Source organism: Excalfactoria chinensis, chromosome 16, assembly GCF_039878825.1.
Source record: "Excalfactoria chinensis isolate bCotChi1 chromosome 16, bCotChi1.hap2, whole genome shotgun sequence".
In the NCBI taxonomy this organism is placed as follows: Eukaryota; Metazoa; Chordata; class Aves; order Galliformes; family Phasianidae; genus Excalfactoria; species Excalfactoria chinensis.
The window spans coordinates 6,785,253-6,802,610 of record NC_092840.1 but is presented as its reverse complement, the minus strand read 5'-3'; the positions used below and the strand labels follow the sequence as shown (position 1 = coordinate 6,802,610).

Below are 17,358 nucleotides of genomic sequence, written 5' to 3'. Positions count from 1 at the left end.
TCTCTCACTCTGACAGATGGTAGAAGGGAAAGCTTTCCCACTACTTTCCCCAGTGTGTTTTGCTGCCAAGTAATTCTTACATCAGTGACTTCTCCAGCACCCTTCCCATGGCAGTTACACGCTGTATAACTCACTGAACACCCATGACTCATTCTGCTGCCATGTGGTATGGCCACAGGAGAAGGAATGAGACTACTATGCTCTTCTTTGGAAGAAAATAAAAGCAATAGCTGTTCTAAAGTTCTCAGAAGCTGGCATGTATTATCCGCAGAGATAGAACTGCCTGTTTTCCATTTAGGAATCTTTTTTTTAAAAAGAAGGAACTAAATGGAAGTTATCACTGGATTTATTTTTTTTTGCTTGAAGATCAGAACCATTGCTGGTATTTCCAAGTCAAAGTAGCAATTATTTTATACTTTTAAATTAAAAATATATTTTTAATAAATCCTCAGATACAAGCAGCAAAAGGTGCTTTCTCTGCATTGGATTCCCAAGTAATTAGCTATGCCTTGGTCTTCTTTGTTTAGAAGTCGTCTTCTGCTTGCTGAAATGCTGTCCATAATAACTTCTTAAGACATCTTTTGCTTCCAGAGCATCTGGAAGGCTACTTTTATCTCTGTAGATTTATTTATGAAAATAGATTATTTGTAACTAATATTGCTGCTTACTTTCAGACATGAATCTATGCTAGTGAGGCTGCGGTGTCTATTTTTTTATTTCTTCTTTAAACAAAAGCTTCCCTTGGGCCTCTCATGTGAGAGGTTTGGCCAGGAAGGAGGCAGCGATAGTCCTGGGCTGCTGCAGAAACCCCAGCTGTGTCTGTAAGTGGATTTTCTTTGGAACGCAGTTCTTGTGCAGAAAAGCTTTGGTTTGTAATGGGTAAAAGCCATTTTTGAACACAAAGTGAGACGGGTTGCAGATCTAATGGATCATACCTTCACCTCCTACTGTAGTGAACACTGTGGAATCTAAACTGTGGAGGTTGTGTTGTTTGTTTGCGAGCTGTACTTAAGCAAGCTTGGGCTCAGTGTGGTCTCTTACACGCAGCCTCTATCTCAGGTTATCCTGTTGTATTTTCACTCTGTGGAAGCTGTTGATAGTGCTACCAGTAGTGCATCTGTGTTCTAAAAAACAGCCATTAGAAAAGGACCTGGTGTTTATTTCAGCAGGTTTCTTGGGGTATCCTCTGTCCACTGGCAGAAGACAGTTTTCCACATGCCAGTTTCCCAGGCCCTCCTGGCATACGGAGGTTTGGCAGGATTTTCTCCAGCTCTGCCATTGCGTTGTGTTTCAGGGATAGATCTTGTACTGGTGTGAATGTATCCATGGTGAGAACTGTGACTGTAATTCCTCACACATTTGTTCCTGGAGCACTGTAAAGATTCTGATAGTAAAGACAGTAAGGAAAACAGCATTCCAAACCACGGTAACTTTGAGGCAGACACAGAGTTTGTTTTCCCATCTTTCAGTGCCATCCTGGGAGGGGAGATTCTCAAAAGCAGCAGGAAAGGAAAGGAAGCAGGTTGGACTTATGTGCATCCTGGAGCAAATGGTCAGAAGGGTGCTGCAGGGCTGAAAAATTGTGTGTCTGTCTGTCAATGATGTATTTAAAACTCCTAACGTTATTTTGAATGTAAGTCCAGAAAATATATTATCAAAGCTTATTTTGTAAAGTTATTTGCTGTTCCTGGTAAGTTTCTGGATTTCTTTTTATCTTGTGGATCTTTTACAAAATGAAAGTGTTTTGTTTAGGAAATATAAAGCTACGAGCTTATTTTTTAACTTTCTTAAGTCAGTGGGTCCTGCCCTGTGGGAGCTGTTAGCTACAGCCATTTTACTGACTATTTCCTGCACTTTAATCTCTGATATCAAGTGTGTTTCTCTCCTTTTCCAGCTGTGGAAATGGTCATGAATGTTGTGCCTTGGACACGTCTCATAGCTGTGTGCCAGAGGCACTAACCAGGCCTGAGCGTATGGCTCCAGATGTTACGAGTGCACTTAACGTTTGTTTTTTATTCCTTATTTATACTAATGGTATTTCACGTTTACCTCAAGCATTTTAAATGTCAGTTATTGTTTGTCAATTATTTAGATATAAAATAACTTCAGATAATGAAATAAAACATACTCAACTGTTGCTGATTGTTACCCAGGTGCCTAAAAATGCTCATTTTCTCTGCATCCCCCGCCTCTGTTTGCCTGCGTTGTGCTGCCCCTCACTGTGTTTCTGAGGGTCTCTGAAGTGTGTGCAGTTACTCGTTGCAGTCATACAAAGCTGACGTTTTCTGTTCACACAGGTATAAAGAGCATAATGTTGGCGGAATGCTTTTCCTCCCATCAGCACTGTTTAAATCTTGACACTAAGTGCTCTGTTGTTCTTTTCCAAGTGTTTAAATAGAAAAGTAGGTTATCTTCCAGCTGAGAAAATGTGAGAAGGGACCACACAGCTGTAAACGAGCCGCGGTGCTCTGAAGTGCAGCTTAAATCAGGAGAACTGATGACACAGCATCCCGCAGTGGTGTTTCTCAGCAGTCGGCCACAGACCTTGTGACCAACAGGAGCTGGGCAAAGAGTCACTGCATCCACCAGCATATTTTGGTGGTGTGGATGGTGTTTATTTGCTGCTGCTTGTTGTGTTTTAAGTAACGGTGGGTGGGAGGAGGCCCGAAGCAAAACTTGCCTGCACAGTGAAGCAAACAGGGGCAGTTCTGGGGACAGGTGAGGCTGACCACAAGACGATGTACGGCAGCACGGACGTGGGATTCAAATGGGTAAGTAACCCAGATCCTGTTCTTATCTTTTGTCCTTTAGCATCCAGTTATTCGTTTTGGCTGTCATCAAACATCACTTGGGCCTCTGCTAAAACACCATCGGGATCAGCCAGTTCAATCTAAATAAAAAGAACAGAAATCAATTATGCAGTGTAATTAAAGAGGCTTAAAGTTTATAGATATTGATTAACGTTAACAGAGCATCTCCCATGCAGCAGGACTGTAGTTTATTCCACAGCCTTTCAGTTACTAATTCAGAAACATCACTGCACTTCCCAAATTTCATTACAGGGTTGAACATCCATTTGTCTCCTTGCAGTAGCTGAGCGTGGAGCACAACAGTGATTCTTCTTTAGCAAAAGCACGTTCCTGGGCAAAACTGGCTTCGGTTTGCAGCCTGTTGGATCTCACCTGTGTTTTCAGACAGTGAGCAGTGAGCAGCCATGCCACTCAGCATCAGTGAGTCATGTGACAGCAGGAGTCCATGCGTGCAGGTAATGCACAACACACAGACTAGCACTGCTAGTCTCCCCAGTAGAAGAGCAGGGTCCTTGTTTCATTCAGCCTTACGATGCCCTGGCTGCAGTAACTGGGACAGCAGCTGCTCCAAGGCCACTCACTTGTCCTTCCCCTCACTACAGTTAGGGCCCTCTCAAACACATCCTCCTGTTGCTCATTTTCCTTGCACGCCTTGAAAGGGAAGAGGCTGTTTTCCCTAACAGCTGCTGACGGTAATTTGACAAACGGTTTATGAAAACTTGCAGTCAATTTTTCTCCTTTTATGTTTCTTCATTCCTATTCTGAGATCAATAAATCTCTCCCAGCTGAAAGCACAATAATGGCAGTGAGAGCTGATGCTTTCTTTTTGGTTCATAAAACAAGGAAAATTGGGTCATAATTTGGTCTCCAAGGGAGTTAATTGAGCTGCTGGGCTTGAGCATCCTGCTTTAGCAGCTATCATCCTGTGCCCTGGGCCTTAGCAGGCTGTGCTCTGCCCAGAACCAATTACTACAACCCCATTCCTGTAGCGGTTGGAAGGTAAGGAACGTCACTGGCTGTGAGGCCTCTGTGCCCTGTTAACTGGAAGAAAGTGGCCGTGTGTGCCAAGCTGTGGTTATCGAAGGTGTTGCAGTTCAGCCCTCAGCAAAGCTCTGCATTGTCTGGCTGCTCTCTAGGGAATGGGATGCTGCTAACCAAAAGAGCTTGAGCACAGACCCTGAGTGACTACCTGAAGAAAAAGCATGGCCCAGATAGGTACTGTGAGCTCTAATAAGGGCTATTGGTGTAAACATCGTTAGCATCGTTAGCATTTCCGAGCAGTTACCTTTGGGATTGGATACTGAGTAGGGGCAGGAGCTGCATCTCTGTTGAAGTCAATCATAATCCCGCACTTTGGTACATCTGTCACCCAGATGCCTTCAAGCAATTGTCCCTTATCCAAGTAGTAGAATCTGCCTGGGCCATGTTTCTTTCCATCTCTCCAACCTCCTTCATACCTATTATTATTTGCTGCAATCAAATACATGAACAGGCTGTGAAATGTGCATGTGTTCATCAAGAGGCTGGACACAAAGCTGGGGCTGTCAGGGGGCTGTTGCCTGCACAGGGTGTGCTGCAGCGTTCTGGTGTTCCCATGCATTGCTCACATCTGCTGCTCCACCAGAGGACCCCAGGGCTGCGTTGCCAACCGCTGCACTGCTCTGTTCTGAGCTGTGCTGCAGCTGCGGTGGTGAAGCAGCACCTTGCTCCTGACTGCTCCCCCTGCCAGGCACGTGGCCAGGGTGAGTGATTTAATCTGAGCCGCAGCTCGTTGTGACCTCCTCTGGAGAGCTCCTTTTTCTTTCAGCGTTGCAGTGCTGCCAGCACAGGGCACGCTTCCAGCAGCCGAGCTGAATGTGTTCAGCTTATGGGTACGAAATAATCGCTCTGGCTAATTTTAACCAGAAGGAATCCAGCTCAGTGGGGTCCCGGGCTCTGCCTGGGGCAGGCGGGCTCTTAAGCAGCACAGCAGCAGTTGCTAAACCCAGAGGGTGTCTGGTTTAACAGGGAGAGTGGCTTGGATGGGAACAAACTGGGGCAGCTGAATGAGCCATCCCTGAAAGTATGCATTGGTGTCATTGGTATGAGCCATTGATCCCAAATGGGTTCACAGCCAGCAGAGAAAGCGTAGATGTGTGCGCAGTGTGCAGGGGGGTCACGCTTGTTCCTCCTGGCTGCTTTGCTTAGCAAGTGGTTTGCCTGGAGATTGCCTCCCAGAAAATAAAGAGATTAATAACAGTAATGATGATGACCTGCAGAGATGGTGTTTCTTCCTGTTCCTGGGATGTGCTGGTTCATAGTGCAGAGGGCTGCGATTCTTGGCTTTGGGAAAAAAATGTTGAGCTGCTAACAAAATAAGAGGAACAAAGATCCAAATTTCTTCTTTGATGGTGGGATTGCCCCCAGCAGTTCCAATCTGTGATGCACTTGAGTGTCACAGCTGGGAAGGACTGTGTCCTAATGAACCCCCTGCATTCTCTCACTGTGAGTCGCTGTTGGAAGTACAAGAGGGGATGGAAGGAGCCCAGAAAAACCTGTTGTTTGTACTGTACTGGAAGATGGACTCTGGTATGCAGTAGCTAGAGCCTGCCTGGCAGCGTGCCTGCCTTAAAAATAGAGATGTGTTCTTCTCTGACCCACAGTGTGCTGTCTCTAACCCTAACCATCTCCATCATTTCAGTGTCAATCACAGCAAAAGCAAGCTTCCATGTGTGTGGCCTTAACCATGCTGGGCCTGCCCTTGCCCAAGCTGCTGCCTCCAGACCAGAACCCTGAGAGGCACCAGACGGGGCAGCAGCCTCTGCCCCACAGGGCTGAGATGAAGTTCCAGGGAAGGGCTGTGGGTCCTACCCAGGGCAGGCAGGTGCTGGTACTTACGCAGGCGCAGCGTCCCCTGCCCGTCAGGCCGGTCCGCCAGCCACTGCCCCTCGTAGGTGGAGCCATCTCCGTAGCACATCCGACCCCAGCCGCTTCTCTGCCCGTTGCTCCACTCGCCCTCGTACCGCTCCCCGCTGGGGTAGAACATCGTCCCGTAGCCCTGTGCAGCAACAGTGCAACAATGATTTGCCCTGCTCCAGCCATAAGCACAAGCAGCTCTCGCTCCTCGGGCCGTCTCAGTGAACTTTGGAATTAAGCCTATTAAGTGTGTGTGAGCTGAAACCTCAGGGAGGTGTTTATCTTGTGTCTGTGCTGGCCAGGTTAGAGACTTCCCCATAGCAGGGCATAATGCCGCTGAGAACTATTTACATGGTATTAAGGAGTTTTCCCATAGGAAGAAAGCAGTAATTTACCTTTGGGGAAGGAGGACAAAATTAAGTCTGTCTGTAGCTGCTGCTTCCGAGCAGTAAATTCCACGTCGCTTCAATGCAAAGGGGAGGATTTTGCAGAGGAAAAATAACAACAGTGTTGTTTGGATGTCATTGTAAATGTGCCAAAACTGAATCATCCAAAGCACATTCCCAGGGAGTGAGGGAAGAAGCTCCACTAAGAGGCTCGGGCCGTAGAGCTGCACACCAATGAGAAGGCTCTTAATTTAACGTAGGAGCGGACAGGAAGGCAAACAAAAGGCAGATCAGAAGATCCTAAAAGGATTTTGCTCGTAGGGTTGCAGTTGTTTTTACCAGATGATTCCTCAGCGCTTCCTGTAGAAAAGCTGCTGGTTTATGTGACGCCTTCATTCCCAAAACAACGTGTCTCTTTTGCTTAATGTGCTGTAAAACTTGCAGCACGGCGCTTCTGAGCTGCTTTCTCTCCCAGTGCTTGCGCTGCTGCTCTGTGGGCAAGTTCCTCCCGCACTGCAAACGTGCTGGGAGCACATCAGTGCTGGGAGCACATCAGTGCTGGGAGCACATCAGTGCTGGGAGCACATCAGTGCTGGGAGCACATCAGTGCTGGGAGCACATCAGTGCTGGGAGCACATCAGTGCTGGGAGCACATCAGTGCTGGGGACGGGGTGCATTTGTGCACGGACACGTGGTTTGGAAAAAGAGTCCCTATTTTAAAGGATAGTTTTGCATTGTAAAGGCAGAGGCAGGAAATGCCACTTACACACTGTTGGTCGTTGCTCCACCAGCCTGTGTACACCCTCAGGTACTCGTTGGTTGCGGGGTCAGGAATGCTGTATGAGCCGTACCCGTCCCGCTTCCCAAACTTCCAGTCCCCGCTGTAAATGGCGCCGTTGTGCTTCCAGATCTGGGTGCCTTTACCTGTCAATGAACGGATGGCAGTGGGGTGATCAGCACGGGAAGGAGGATGCGTGATGCTCAGTGATATCCCAGAAGCCAGCGTGTCTCAATGCAGCAGCAGCCCTGCTTTCTGGGGCTGTCTGTGCACCGGGCTATGCCTTCCCAGCAGCCCAGCTGTGCCTGGCTGCTCCGTGATGCTCTGAGCTCCCACATCGGTGCTTTTTGTCCCAGTGATGGATCTTACCATGTTTCAGGTTGTCCAGCCATTCTCCAGTGTACTGATCCCCGTTTACAGCATAGACCGTGTGTCTTAATCCACACTTCTGTGCTTTCCTGTCCCATTCACGCCAGAGCGGCTCCGCGGCCCGGGGGTATTTTACGACAGGCATCGCCTGGTCGGATGGAGAGGAAAACAAGCGACTGGCAGCGAGCAGCTGCACGGCTGAGCCCGGCACGGACAACACGCGGGCACCGACCGACCTGCTCCGGAGCGCAGCGCGTCGTGCCGCCGGGCAGCAACGGGTCGTCATGGCAACGTCGTGCGCGGGGCGGGATGGGAACGAGACGGAGAGGAAACGGTTATACGGGAAATAACGTGCCGTTATTGCGGTTATACGGGAGATACGTGCCGTTATGGCGGTTATACGGGAAATAACGTGCCGTTATAGCGGTTATACGGGATATACGTGCCGTTATGGCGGTTATATGCGGTGAGGAGCCGCGGGACACAATGCTTCTTGCGGGCCCGGCATTGCGGCCTCACAGCCGGGAAGGCGCGGAGGAGCCGGGAGAGGCCGCTCCTTTGCGGCAGTTCGCAGACTATCCGTGCAGGCCGCGTCTCTCAGGCCGCGCCGACCGCCCCGTTCCGTCCCGCCGCTCCGTGACCGTTACCGGCCGTTACCTCACGAGGGCGCGCGCGGTGCCGGTGGGCGTGTCCCGTCGCGTGTCACCGCCTCGGCCCCGCGCGATGACGTCAGCGGCGCACGTGGCCGCCGTGCCGCGGTCTGGCGCCGTGTCCGTCCCGGGCGGCGGAGCGGTTCGCGCCATGAGGGCGCAGCTGGAGCGGAGCTGCGGGGAGTGGCGGGAGCTGGACGACGAGTTCCGGCAGCTGCAGGTGAGGCGGGGCCGGGGGCGGCGACACGCACCGCGAGGCCGCTCCGAACCGCGGGGCCGAAGGAGCGACGCGACGCGGGGATGGAGCGCGGCGGGGCCGGGCGGGACGCGGCCCTGCGACGGACGGCGGGAACGGCGGCGCTTGTCCCCGGCCTGCGGGCAGCGCCGAGCACTGCTGCCACCGGCGGAGCAGCGAGGTGTCCGCGGAGCGTCCCGTCCTGCATCCCGTCCTGCATCCCGTCCTGCATCCCGTCCTCCATCCCGTCCTCCATCCCGTCCTCCATCCCGTTCTCCATCCCGTCCTGCATCCCGTCCTGCATCCCGTCCTCCATCCCGTCCTCCATCCCGTTCTCCATCCCGTTCTCCATCCCGTTCTCCATCCCGTTCTCCATCCCGTTCTCCATCCCGTTCTCCATCCCGTTCTCCATCCCGTTCTCCATCCCGTTCTCCATCCCGTTCTCCATCCCGTTCTCCATCCCGTTCTCCATCCCGTTCTCCATCCCGTTCTCCATCCCGTTCTCCATCCCGTTCTCCATCCCGTTCTCCATCCCGTTCTCCATCCCGTTCAGCCCCGTCTCCCCGCATCCTCCCTCCCCGGCAGAGCGCGGCACTCTGAGCATCCTGTTGCCTCCGGTATCTCGCTGTGGATGCGGTGTTGCAGGCCCGGCTCCCGCGCTCCTGTAGTTATTTCAGCGGCCGTCGGGCCGTGCTGCCCGGCTGTGTGTCGTATTCGAGTTCCTGCAGGTTCTCCACATGTTGGTGGGGACGATTTGCGATCAAAGCAGAGAATAAGGGCTTTGTTACAGGCTGTGCTGGGAACAAGGAACCCAGCGGTGACGGCTCGTTAGGAAATGGAGGGAATGCAGAGAAGATGCTCTTCCATCTGCAGGGATTCTGTCAGTGTCCATTGAAGCTGGTTTGCTTTTACCCCCTTGTTTTTCTGCCTGCAGTGGGGCAGGAGCCCCCCCTTCCTCAAGTGCCTTCCCAAACACCAGGCTTGCTTTCCTCAGCTGTGAGGACCCAATACAGCCATACCCCAGAAGGGCTCTTCCTACCCGACCTTCTCTTCTTCTCCTGTAGGAAACGCACAAAGTTTACAGGCAGAAACTGGAGGAAGTGACCAGCTTGCAGACAGCCTGCAGCAGCTCCATACACCGGCAGAAGAAGACATTAAGGGACCTGAAGCACAGCCTGCAACGGTAACAGGAGCTCTGAAGGGTGGTGGAGGCTGGGATGGGGCCGCACTGTGTCAGACGTTGGCTTCCTGACAGCACGTGTTGTGTGACACGGCTGTTATCCTTTAAATAAAAGGAGGCAAAACCATAAAGGAAGATTCTGTTTGTGTTTCCACAGGTGCAGGTCCAGAGCTACTGCTGAAGAGTTTGCTCTTATAGAGCAGATCAGCACCCAGATCAAAGAGAGGCAAAATGCCTTCTTTGACATGGAAGCCTACTTGCCAAAGAAAAACGGGTAGGTGCTTTGTCAGGAGAGGCAGGCGCTGGAGGCAGGCTGGTTTCTGGTGCTCACAGTGCTGTTCCTCCCAGAGGATAATGTGTGTGCTGAAGAAATGCATGTAAAACTGGATTAGTCATCGATCTCTTGCTGAGCTGCTGTGTCAGTTGAACGCAGAACTCATTAGCTGGAATATGAAGGTTCCGTGTAGGCACAGACAGGTCTTCTTGATAAAAGTAAAACTTCGCTGGCAAGAGATGAAGATTTCACTGTGACGGTGAACAGCACTTTGTGCTCATTGGTTTTAAAGACTAACTCAGTATGGGAGTTTTCTCCCTTCCTGTGTAGCTTTCTGCCTCCCAAACAGTGCTTCCAACCGACTAACATCCTGTGCTTTGCTTCAGGCGGGGTTGCTAGGACGGATTCGGTTCAGTCGTCAAGGGCTGTGCAGCTCTGGTGGTCAGGAGCTGCTGATGCTGAGTAAACTGAGCCAAGTGACTCGATTTCTACCCTTGCTTTGTTTCCTTTCCCCTTCCCGAGTCTATTTTCTGTGTGTGTACAGTGAGCTGAGCTTTTGGGTGGATGGTCTGGATTGGGGAAGTGATGTGGAATGGAGGAGCAGGTAAAAGTGGCTGCAGCTGGAAGGATCTGATGGAAACTTGTAATTTCTCCATATAATTTATTTTCGGTTGCTGACATTTTACCCTTTGGCAAAGCACAGAAAAGAGACCAGAAAACGAATTGTTCCTCTTCCTTCCTAGAGGTGCTGACTGAACTTGTCTGCATTTAAATCCTCTTCTGCAGCCTGCACCTCCGGTTTGCTTTAACTAAGAACCTAAGCGAAGTGTAAGCTCTGATGTGTGTTAACCTGTGGTGCTTATAGTAAATGGACTTATGTGAGACTCTTTGTTTTGTCTTCCAGTTTGTACTTAAATCTGGTGCTGGGAAACGTGAATGTAACCCTCCTGAGTAACCAAGCAAAGTGAGTGAGTGCTTCCACACATGTCTGTCTGGGGCTGGCAGGGGGTATGTGCTGAAGTCCAGAGACAGGAACGCTTTTCTTTTCCATCTGACCTCTTGTCTTTTGCTCTGGCTTGTGGGTTGTCTCTGGTTTGAAAAAGCAAAGCCACGTTGCAGCAGCAGGTGTATGTGCCCACTGACACGTGACACTCTGTGCTCTGTGCTTCTTACGTTCCAGGTTCGCCTACAAAGATGAGTATGAGAAGTTCAAACTTTATCTCACCATTATCTTGTTACTTGGGGCCGTGACCTGCAGGTTTATTCTTCACTACAGGTAAGGCTGCATTTTTTTTTCCCTTAGTTTTGACCGAGCATTTTGAATAGCAATGTACCAGGTTGGTACCAACTAAAATTGCCCGAGATGGTGAGAGATGGGCCTTGGCGATATTTAAGCTTTGAGCAATCGTGCTTCCCCAGCGGGTCACCTTGTGCTGTTCTTCAGAGCAGGCAGGACGTGTATTTTAGCTGCTTGTTTAATATTTTAGGAGTTTCCTATGGCCGATAGGAAATCCAACATGAGCAGTTTTCTGTTGCACTGTGCTTGATAAGTTTTTGTCCTAGGTTGGTCTCAGCGCCCTGAAAACACACAAGGGAGCATTTTCCTTTGAGATGTGACCGTTTGATGTAACCCCTCGGTCATGACAATGTATCTGAGCACCAGTATCTCTGTGGATCGCAGGGAGGATTGAGGCTGTCACATACCGAGGCTGCTCCAGATCCCCATAGCTTTGGGGGCAGCAAATGGCAAAATAAAAACTCTTTTACTCTGGGAGCGTAATGCTCTTCTGTTCTTTTAGTTGATTGGATTTATAGAGATCTCATCAAATCTCCTCATTGAATTAGTCTGGAAATGCCTGTCTAAATTGGATCATCTGGTGCTTCCACGGTGCTTTCTCCTCCTTCAGATGGAATTAATGTCATCTCTGTGTACCTGCTTATCGGCTCAGGATCTGCAGTGTTACATCACAGGGCACTTCCAGAGTAAAGGACCGAGTGGGGAAGTGCTGCTGATACAGACGGCTCTGCATGTGGATTAGAGATGCCCAGCACCGTGGCTTTGTGTCCTTGGCCTCGCTTGGGCATGTTTCCATTCAGAGCAGGGAACAGGGGAAAAATAGGCATTTTTGAAGTGTGTTTTTTATAATGAACAGGTTTTCTGATTTCTGTGTTTTTTCTTTAAACAGGGTGACAGATGAAGTGTTCAATTTTCTCTTGGTGTGGTATTACTGCACGCTGACGATACGGGAAAGCATTCTCATTAGCAATGGATCAAGGTACTGTGCCACCTGCAAAACTGCTTACGGCATGAAATGTTGCTTACGGCATGAGATGTCCTTAAAAGAAAAACAAGCAAGAAAAGCACATTCAGTTTGACGCTGAATCCCAGCGTATCCAAGATGCTGATTCCTCTGTGCAGGAGCTGTTGTCCCTGTTCCTCTCCCATTTTCTTTCCCCCACCTGAGGTGAGGGCAGGGAGGAGAAGATGCAGTTTCTAGAAGTCCATAATTTCTTTGCTCATAGCATTGTTTGGCTTTGAGAGCTTTGTGTTAGTTGTAGGTGTGAGCTGGGATTGCTGTGTTTCCAGTGAAATGACCAACCCAGATACTGACTTTGTGCCCCTTCTTATCTATAGTGCTGCCTGTAGGTGTGCTGGCAGACACTCACCTCTCACGAGAGCCAAAATCACTGATTTACACCGTGTGGTCGTTGCGACTGCCCTGCAGGTCACTGTGCTGGGTCCTGAAGCATTGGACTAATTACAGCTGTGTTAAATTGGTGGTTAAGAGTAGATAATTGTGTGGACAGCTGGCAGTGCAAGTTGAGCGCTGGGAGAAGTGAACTGAAAGACGATCCTCTGTCCGAGCCCTCATTGCTTTATGATACCTCAAGTATCCTAAATTACTCTTTTATCTGGTCAGTCCTATTCTTGTTGGATTTTGGCACTCAGCTTTGCTGCTCATGCAGTGTATGGGGTTATCAAGTGCACTCTGAGCATGACTAGAGATTATTAGATAAGTAGAATGTTGGAAGATTTTCTCCACCCCCAAGACTTCTACCTGGTTTAGTTGCACAGCCTCATATACAGCTCATATACAGAGGGGCTCGGGCACTCCTCTACCTGGCTGCCTGCCTGGGGAGGTTTGGGCTGGTGATGTTATGAGGACCTCTGGGTGCAGGTGAACCCAGAGTCCTTGTCCTGGCTGTGGACAGTGATAAATCATCTACTCTGCCCCTTGCCGTTACTCAGCAGAGCTCACTGAAGTTTATTTGCGCTTATGTAGCTTAACCTAGAATCTGGTGGTAGATTTTAGCAATAACCTGATGGTTGCATGTCCCCAGTTTCATCATCCATTAGGCTGGCACAGGGCATGGGGAAACCGCAGCAATCGCCTCATCTCTTCCCAGGCGTGATGAGTCTGCATGCGGGTTTGCTGCTGGGTGAGTGGCTGCTGCTGCAACTTTTGCAGCTCCCTGTTGCATTAATTAATTAGGCTTCTAATATCTCATTTTCTACCTTTCAAGCAATCAGCATCGTTAGTCCAGCTTTCTGCATGCGTTCCTGCTCTGAACGCTGCGTAGATAACTTGTATGCTCCTTTAGTAACCTGGCAGCTCAGGGCTCCTTATTCCAGCCAGTTTCCTCTCCAAAATCAGTGTGTGTAGCCAGTGTCTTCCTTAATCTCCTCTAAGCAGAGGCTGGAGGGAGCATTTCTGGGAGTCTTGTCTTGGCGCAGCACATGTCTGGTATTGGTCCCGGGGAGCAGCCAGAGCAGGGATGGATGGCCAGCAATCAGTGTGTTCCATCCAGCCTGTGGCATTTGGGAATGAAAATGATTTCTGACCACTTCTCTGCTGTTACAGCTCCCTGCCCACTGCAAACAAAGGAGGCTTCTTGCCACTGGCTGTGACACTTGAGGCTGTGCAGGCATGTGAGAGCTGAACGTGGCAAACAAAGGATAGAGAGTGGCTTGCCCTCTGCCAGCAGAGAAACCTCTGAACCCAGCCTTGTTGCAGCCACAGAATTGGCTCACAGCTGCTCAGTGCTAACTAGGTGCTTAACGTTTCAGAGCTTTGGTTGGAGGCACCCAACATTAACCCACTGTGTTGGCTTACTTTCCAAAACAGTGCCATTTCTGAGGCATTTTTTTGTCTTCTCAATCCTGCCTCGCTGCAGCTCTTTCCTGCTTTACTGCAATTTTCTGAGCTTTCTGCAGTGTTCACATCTGAAAAGAAACAACGACTTAACAGAGGCCTTGGAAACTTCACTTATTTGCATGGAAAAAAAAAGGGGATGTGGGCCAAAAAAACCCTTGTGTGTGTGTTAGTCATTTCAATACCTTGTGCTCTGGCACCTGCTCAGGATGAGCCTCAGTCGTGTGCCTCACTATGGCCATCCCAGATTCGTAACCCAGTCGAGGAGCTGGGATGGTGTTGTCCAGCTCCTGCCCAGCACTTGTCTGTGTGCTGGGGAAAAGTAACAACAAAACAACAAGAGGGCTGTACCAGGAGGTGGGCTTCCCGGGGGTCCTCCCTGCAGGGAGCACATGGGCAGTGTGGGCTGCCTTGGCTGCCCCTGGGTGATTTCCCACAAACTCTTTTGCTGCCACCAGCTGTATTTCCTGTTTGATCTACTCCATCTCTTTATCCACGATCCAGTCAGGATTAATTTTTGTCTTTCAAGCCAGACTTGAGTTGTTAACATTTCTATTTCTCATCTAACTTGTCTTATTTTTTTCTGTCCAGGATCAAAGGCTGGTGGGTGTCTCACCACTATGTCTCCACGTTCCTGTCTGGAGTGATGTTAACATGGTGAGTTTGCTCTGCCCTGCTCGAGGTGCTTCCAAGTGTGTCATCTTAGCAAAGCAATCCATTGTGAACACGTAGCTGTGTCTGCACAGACACATAGCAAAGAATCAAACTGGTCTGATCAAACTGAGCAAACACGCAGCATTCTGCTTTTAGAATGGATTCTGCCCATAACCCAGTACCTAAACCAGGGTGAAGCAAAAAATGCAAGATGCATTCCAGCAGATGATGATGTTGGTCAAGCAACACAGCAGTGGTGCCAATATGATCCACTTCAGCTTTGCCATGAACTGATCAGTTAATAATTTCCTTTGAAACAACACTGTTTTTGTTGCTGAATCTCTTAAGGAGATCATACAGGGGCTGGAGCAAATGTTCATGTATCCTGAACTCCAGTTAAGATGAAGCAAACAGTGCTGCTCTGTGGCTTAGATTTGTGGTGCAGACTCGGCTGAATGGCTTCAATCAGTATCTGATTAAAGCAGGAAACTACAATAAGCAAATCAGTAAGAGGGGGCAGCCCAAGCAATCAGAGCATCTCCTGCCACCCACCGTGGTGTAAAGGACGGGCAGGATGTGACAGGTGGCGACGTGTGCCTGTGCCTGTTGCACGCTTTCTGGATTCCCAGATGGGGTGGAGTGGGCTGCCTGTCAGCTGCTCATTTCATTTACTAATGGCTTCCTTGGCTGACGAGGGGAAGGGCGCTGTATTGTATGCTTCTTAATCAAATAAATACTTCTTTTGTGTTTTGCTTTCAGGCCAGATGGACTCATGTATCAAATGTTTCGCAGTCAATTTTTAGCATTTTCAATATTTCAGAGTGAGTATATTTGAGCTGGGTGTTTCATGAGATAGTTTTCTACATCGTTTGCTTAGAACGAAACCACTTCCACTTGTTAAATACCAGAGTCTTAAACTGTGCCTATATAAACAGCATCATACAACTACAAATGTACAAGTCTAAACAGTAATGCTACAGATCAAACATTATTCGAATAGTTTTTGTGAGCTATTCAGAATTATTATAAACATATCCATAATTCTTTCTTTCTCCAGGTTGTGTTCAGTTCCTACAGTATTATTATCAAAGGGGCTGCCTTTATAGGCTCCGTGCTTTGGGGGAGAGAAACCACCTGGACCTTACAGTAGGTGAGTTTGCCTGCAATACTGCAATACAGGTGGGGTATGTTTTAAAGGCAATGGTATAGGAGTGGCTTTGTGTCCTTCATGAAGCAAGCTCTGCACAGCTGTTATCCCCTGTCCTGCTGCTTCTAGGACAAAGGCAGGAATGGGAGTCGGGCTTTTATCTTCTTCCTTGAGTCCTGTGGGTTGGAAACAGAGAGCTCTGATCTCCATCAGCTCTTGAGAGCATTGAGATGGAGGTATTCATCTCCACCTTCATCCTCCTCCCATTACCACTATTCTAACTCTCTATTCCCTGTTAACCTTTTCCAGAAGGATTTCAGTCCTGGATGTGGCGGGGATTGACATTTCTCCTTCCCTTCTTGTTCTGTGGACATGTAAGTTGGGCTGTTCCATTTCCTCCTCTGCCGTGGGGGGTCTGGGGAGGGCGTGCTGGTGGTGCTGTGCTTCTTGCAGCCGCGTGGTGCTTTGGATCACATCTGTCTGGAAAACATTTCTAAATCTTTGGTAGTAATGATTCTTTTTTCTTCTTAGTTCTGGCAGCTATATAATGCAATCACGCTTTTTGGGTTATCCAGGCACAAGGAGTGCAAAGAATGGCAGGTGAGTGTTGGTTCTGCTCAGAAAAAACACGTGGTTTGAGGGAGAGGGATGTTCTGACCACATCCTTAAAGGTGTTTGGCTACCTGGATTGAGTGATTTGGTTTTACTGTCCGTGAGAGTCCACTGATGTTGAACAGCATTAAGTTCAAAAACAAACCATGCTGTGATTGCTGCCAAGATAATCATGATCCTAATGGGCTTCCCAGTTAACTCACAGAACTAGATGTGTGGGTGCGTTTTTGTCTCCTCTCTTCTTTCCTGATGTGCTAACAGATCTCTGAACTTGCCAGTCAGACCCCACTGCACCTAATGTAAGGTTGGCAAAAATAGTACTCCTGCCCCAATTCATCTGACCCTTACTTAACACTCAACTTTCCCCCCTTCCCCTTTCCTTCTCAGGTCTGTGTGCTGGCTTTCACATTTCTGCTGCTCTTCCTTGGGAACTTCCTCACTACTCTCAAAGTGGTGCACACGAAGCTGCAGAAGAACAAAGACAAAATGAAGAAACTGTGAACCCTCCAGGGGGTGCTGGGTGCCAACTTCGGAGCTCGCTGTCCCTGTGCGCACAGCAGGCGCTTGGTGTTGGACGGAGCCTCCTAAACTGCTGCTGCATTGTGAACAGACTTTGAAGAACTCATCTGTCCCGTGTTTGGTGAAGGATGTGGTCTCTTCCAGCACAGACTCAGCATATTATGCAAGCATGGCTCTCCAGTTTGCAGTCCTATTTATGTATATTTAATACCAAACGTGTTTGCATTGGGTTTTTCTGTATATATAGCAGCATGCACCTGCTCGGCAAGAAGCCAGCATTGAGAGAATGTGGGATCTACTGTAATTCCGATCCCGGAATGATATTTAACACTTTCCAGTTTTATTATTTAAACTCTAGTATGGAATTTTGCAAAGCTTTATGAACACTCCAGGTTGATCAGGAATACAGACTGAATGCTGTTTTTAAAAAGCATTTGTTTCAGGCATTTTCAGTGGCAATACTAACCTGTGTGTACTGTGAAAAAATGCCCATCTTTGTACCATACTGCTGCTATATACACTTCTAAGAAGCTATTTAAGGAAACCTTAAAAACAAGCAAGTGAAACCAGTTGTTACATGGCAGGGATTTCTGCAGCCCTCTTCAGAGGGATCAGGTCATCTGTCCAAGCCTGGAAAAAACTTAAAATAAACCATTCAATATGCAGCTGATTCAGCCCCTTTTTGGTAACAAACA

General features: G+C 48.9%; 2 protein-coding genes across 2 annotated transcripts; one reads left to right on the top strand and one right to left on the bottom strand.

Annotated features, from left to right (window-relative positions):
* Positions 1-2,782: 2,782 nt before the first annotated feature.
* On the bottom strand, positions 2,783-7,882 carry MORN3 (MORN repeat containing 3). The gene is made up of 5 exons (XM_072351541.1): positions 7,239-7,882; positions 6,858-7,015; positions 5,688-5,847; positions 4,096-4,280; positions 2,783-2,890 (listed from the first exon to the last, which is right to left on the bottom strand). Exons 1-5 carry the CDS (start codon positions 7,522-7,524, stop codon positions 2,819-2,821), a joined length of 861 nt encoding a protein of 286 aa, XP_072207642.1. The 5' UTR covers positions 7,525-7,882; the 3' UTR covers positions 2,783-2,818.
* A 25-nt stretch (positions 7,883-7,907) lies between these two features.
* On the top strand, positions 7,908-17,327 carry TMEM120B (transmembrane protein 120B). The gene is made up of 12 exons (XM_072351535.1): positions 7,908-8,108; positions 9,188-9,306; positions 9,461-9,577; positions 10,482-10,541; positions 10,758-10,853; positions 11,764-11,853; positions 14,323-14,388; positions 15,145-15,206; positions 15,443-15,535; positions 15,842-15,906; positions 16,064-16,132; positions 16,532-17,327. Exons 1-12 carry the CDS (start codon positions 7,962-7,964, stop codon positions 16,643-16,645), a joined length of 1,098 nt encoding a protein of 365 aa, XP_072207636.1. The 5' UTR covers positions 7,908-7,961; the 3' UTR covers positions 16,646-17,327.
* The last annotated feature ends 31 nt before the right edge of the window (positions 17,328-17,358 follow it).

Coding starts and splice junctions, on each gene's coding strand:
- MORN3 (XM_072351541.1), bottom strand. CDS start 7,524: ATGACGACCCGTTGCTGCCCGGCGGCACGACGCGCTGCGCTCCGGAGC. Junction 7,016..7,238: donor GCTGGACAACCTGAAACATG/GTAAGATCCATC, acceptor GTTCATTGACAG/GTAAAGGCACCCAGATCTGG. Junction 4,281..5,687: donor GCAGGGGACGCTGCGCCTGC/GTAAGTACCAGC, acceptor ATTTGATTGCAG/CAAATAATAATAGGTATGAA.
- TMEM120B (XM_072351535.1), top strand. CDS start 7,962: ATGACGTCAGCGGCGCACGTGGCCGCCGTGCCGCGGTCTGGCGCCGTG. Junction 9,307..9,460: donor CTGAAGCACAGCCTGCAACG/GTAACAGGAGCT, acceptor GTGTTTCCACAG/GTGCAGGTCCAGAGCTACTG. Junction 15,536..15,841: donor CCACCTGGACCTTACAGTAG/GTGAGTTTGCCT, acceptor AACCTTTTCCAG/AAGGATTTCAGTCCTGGATG.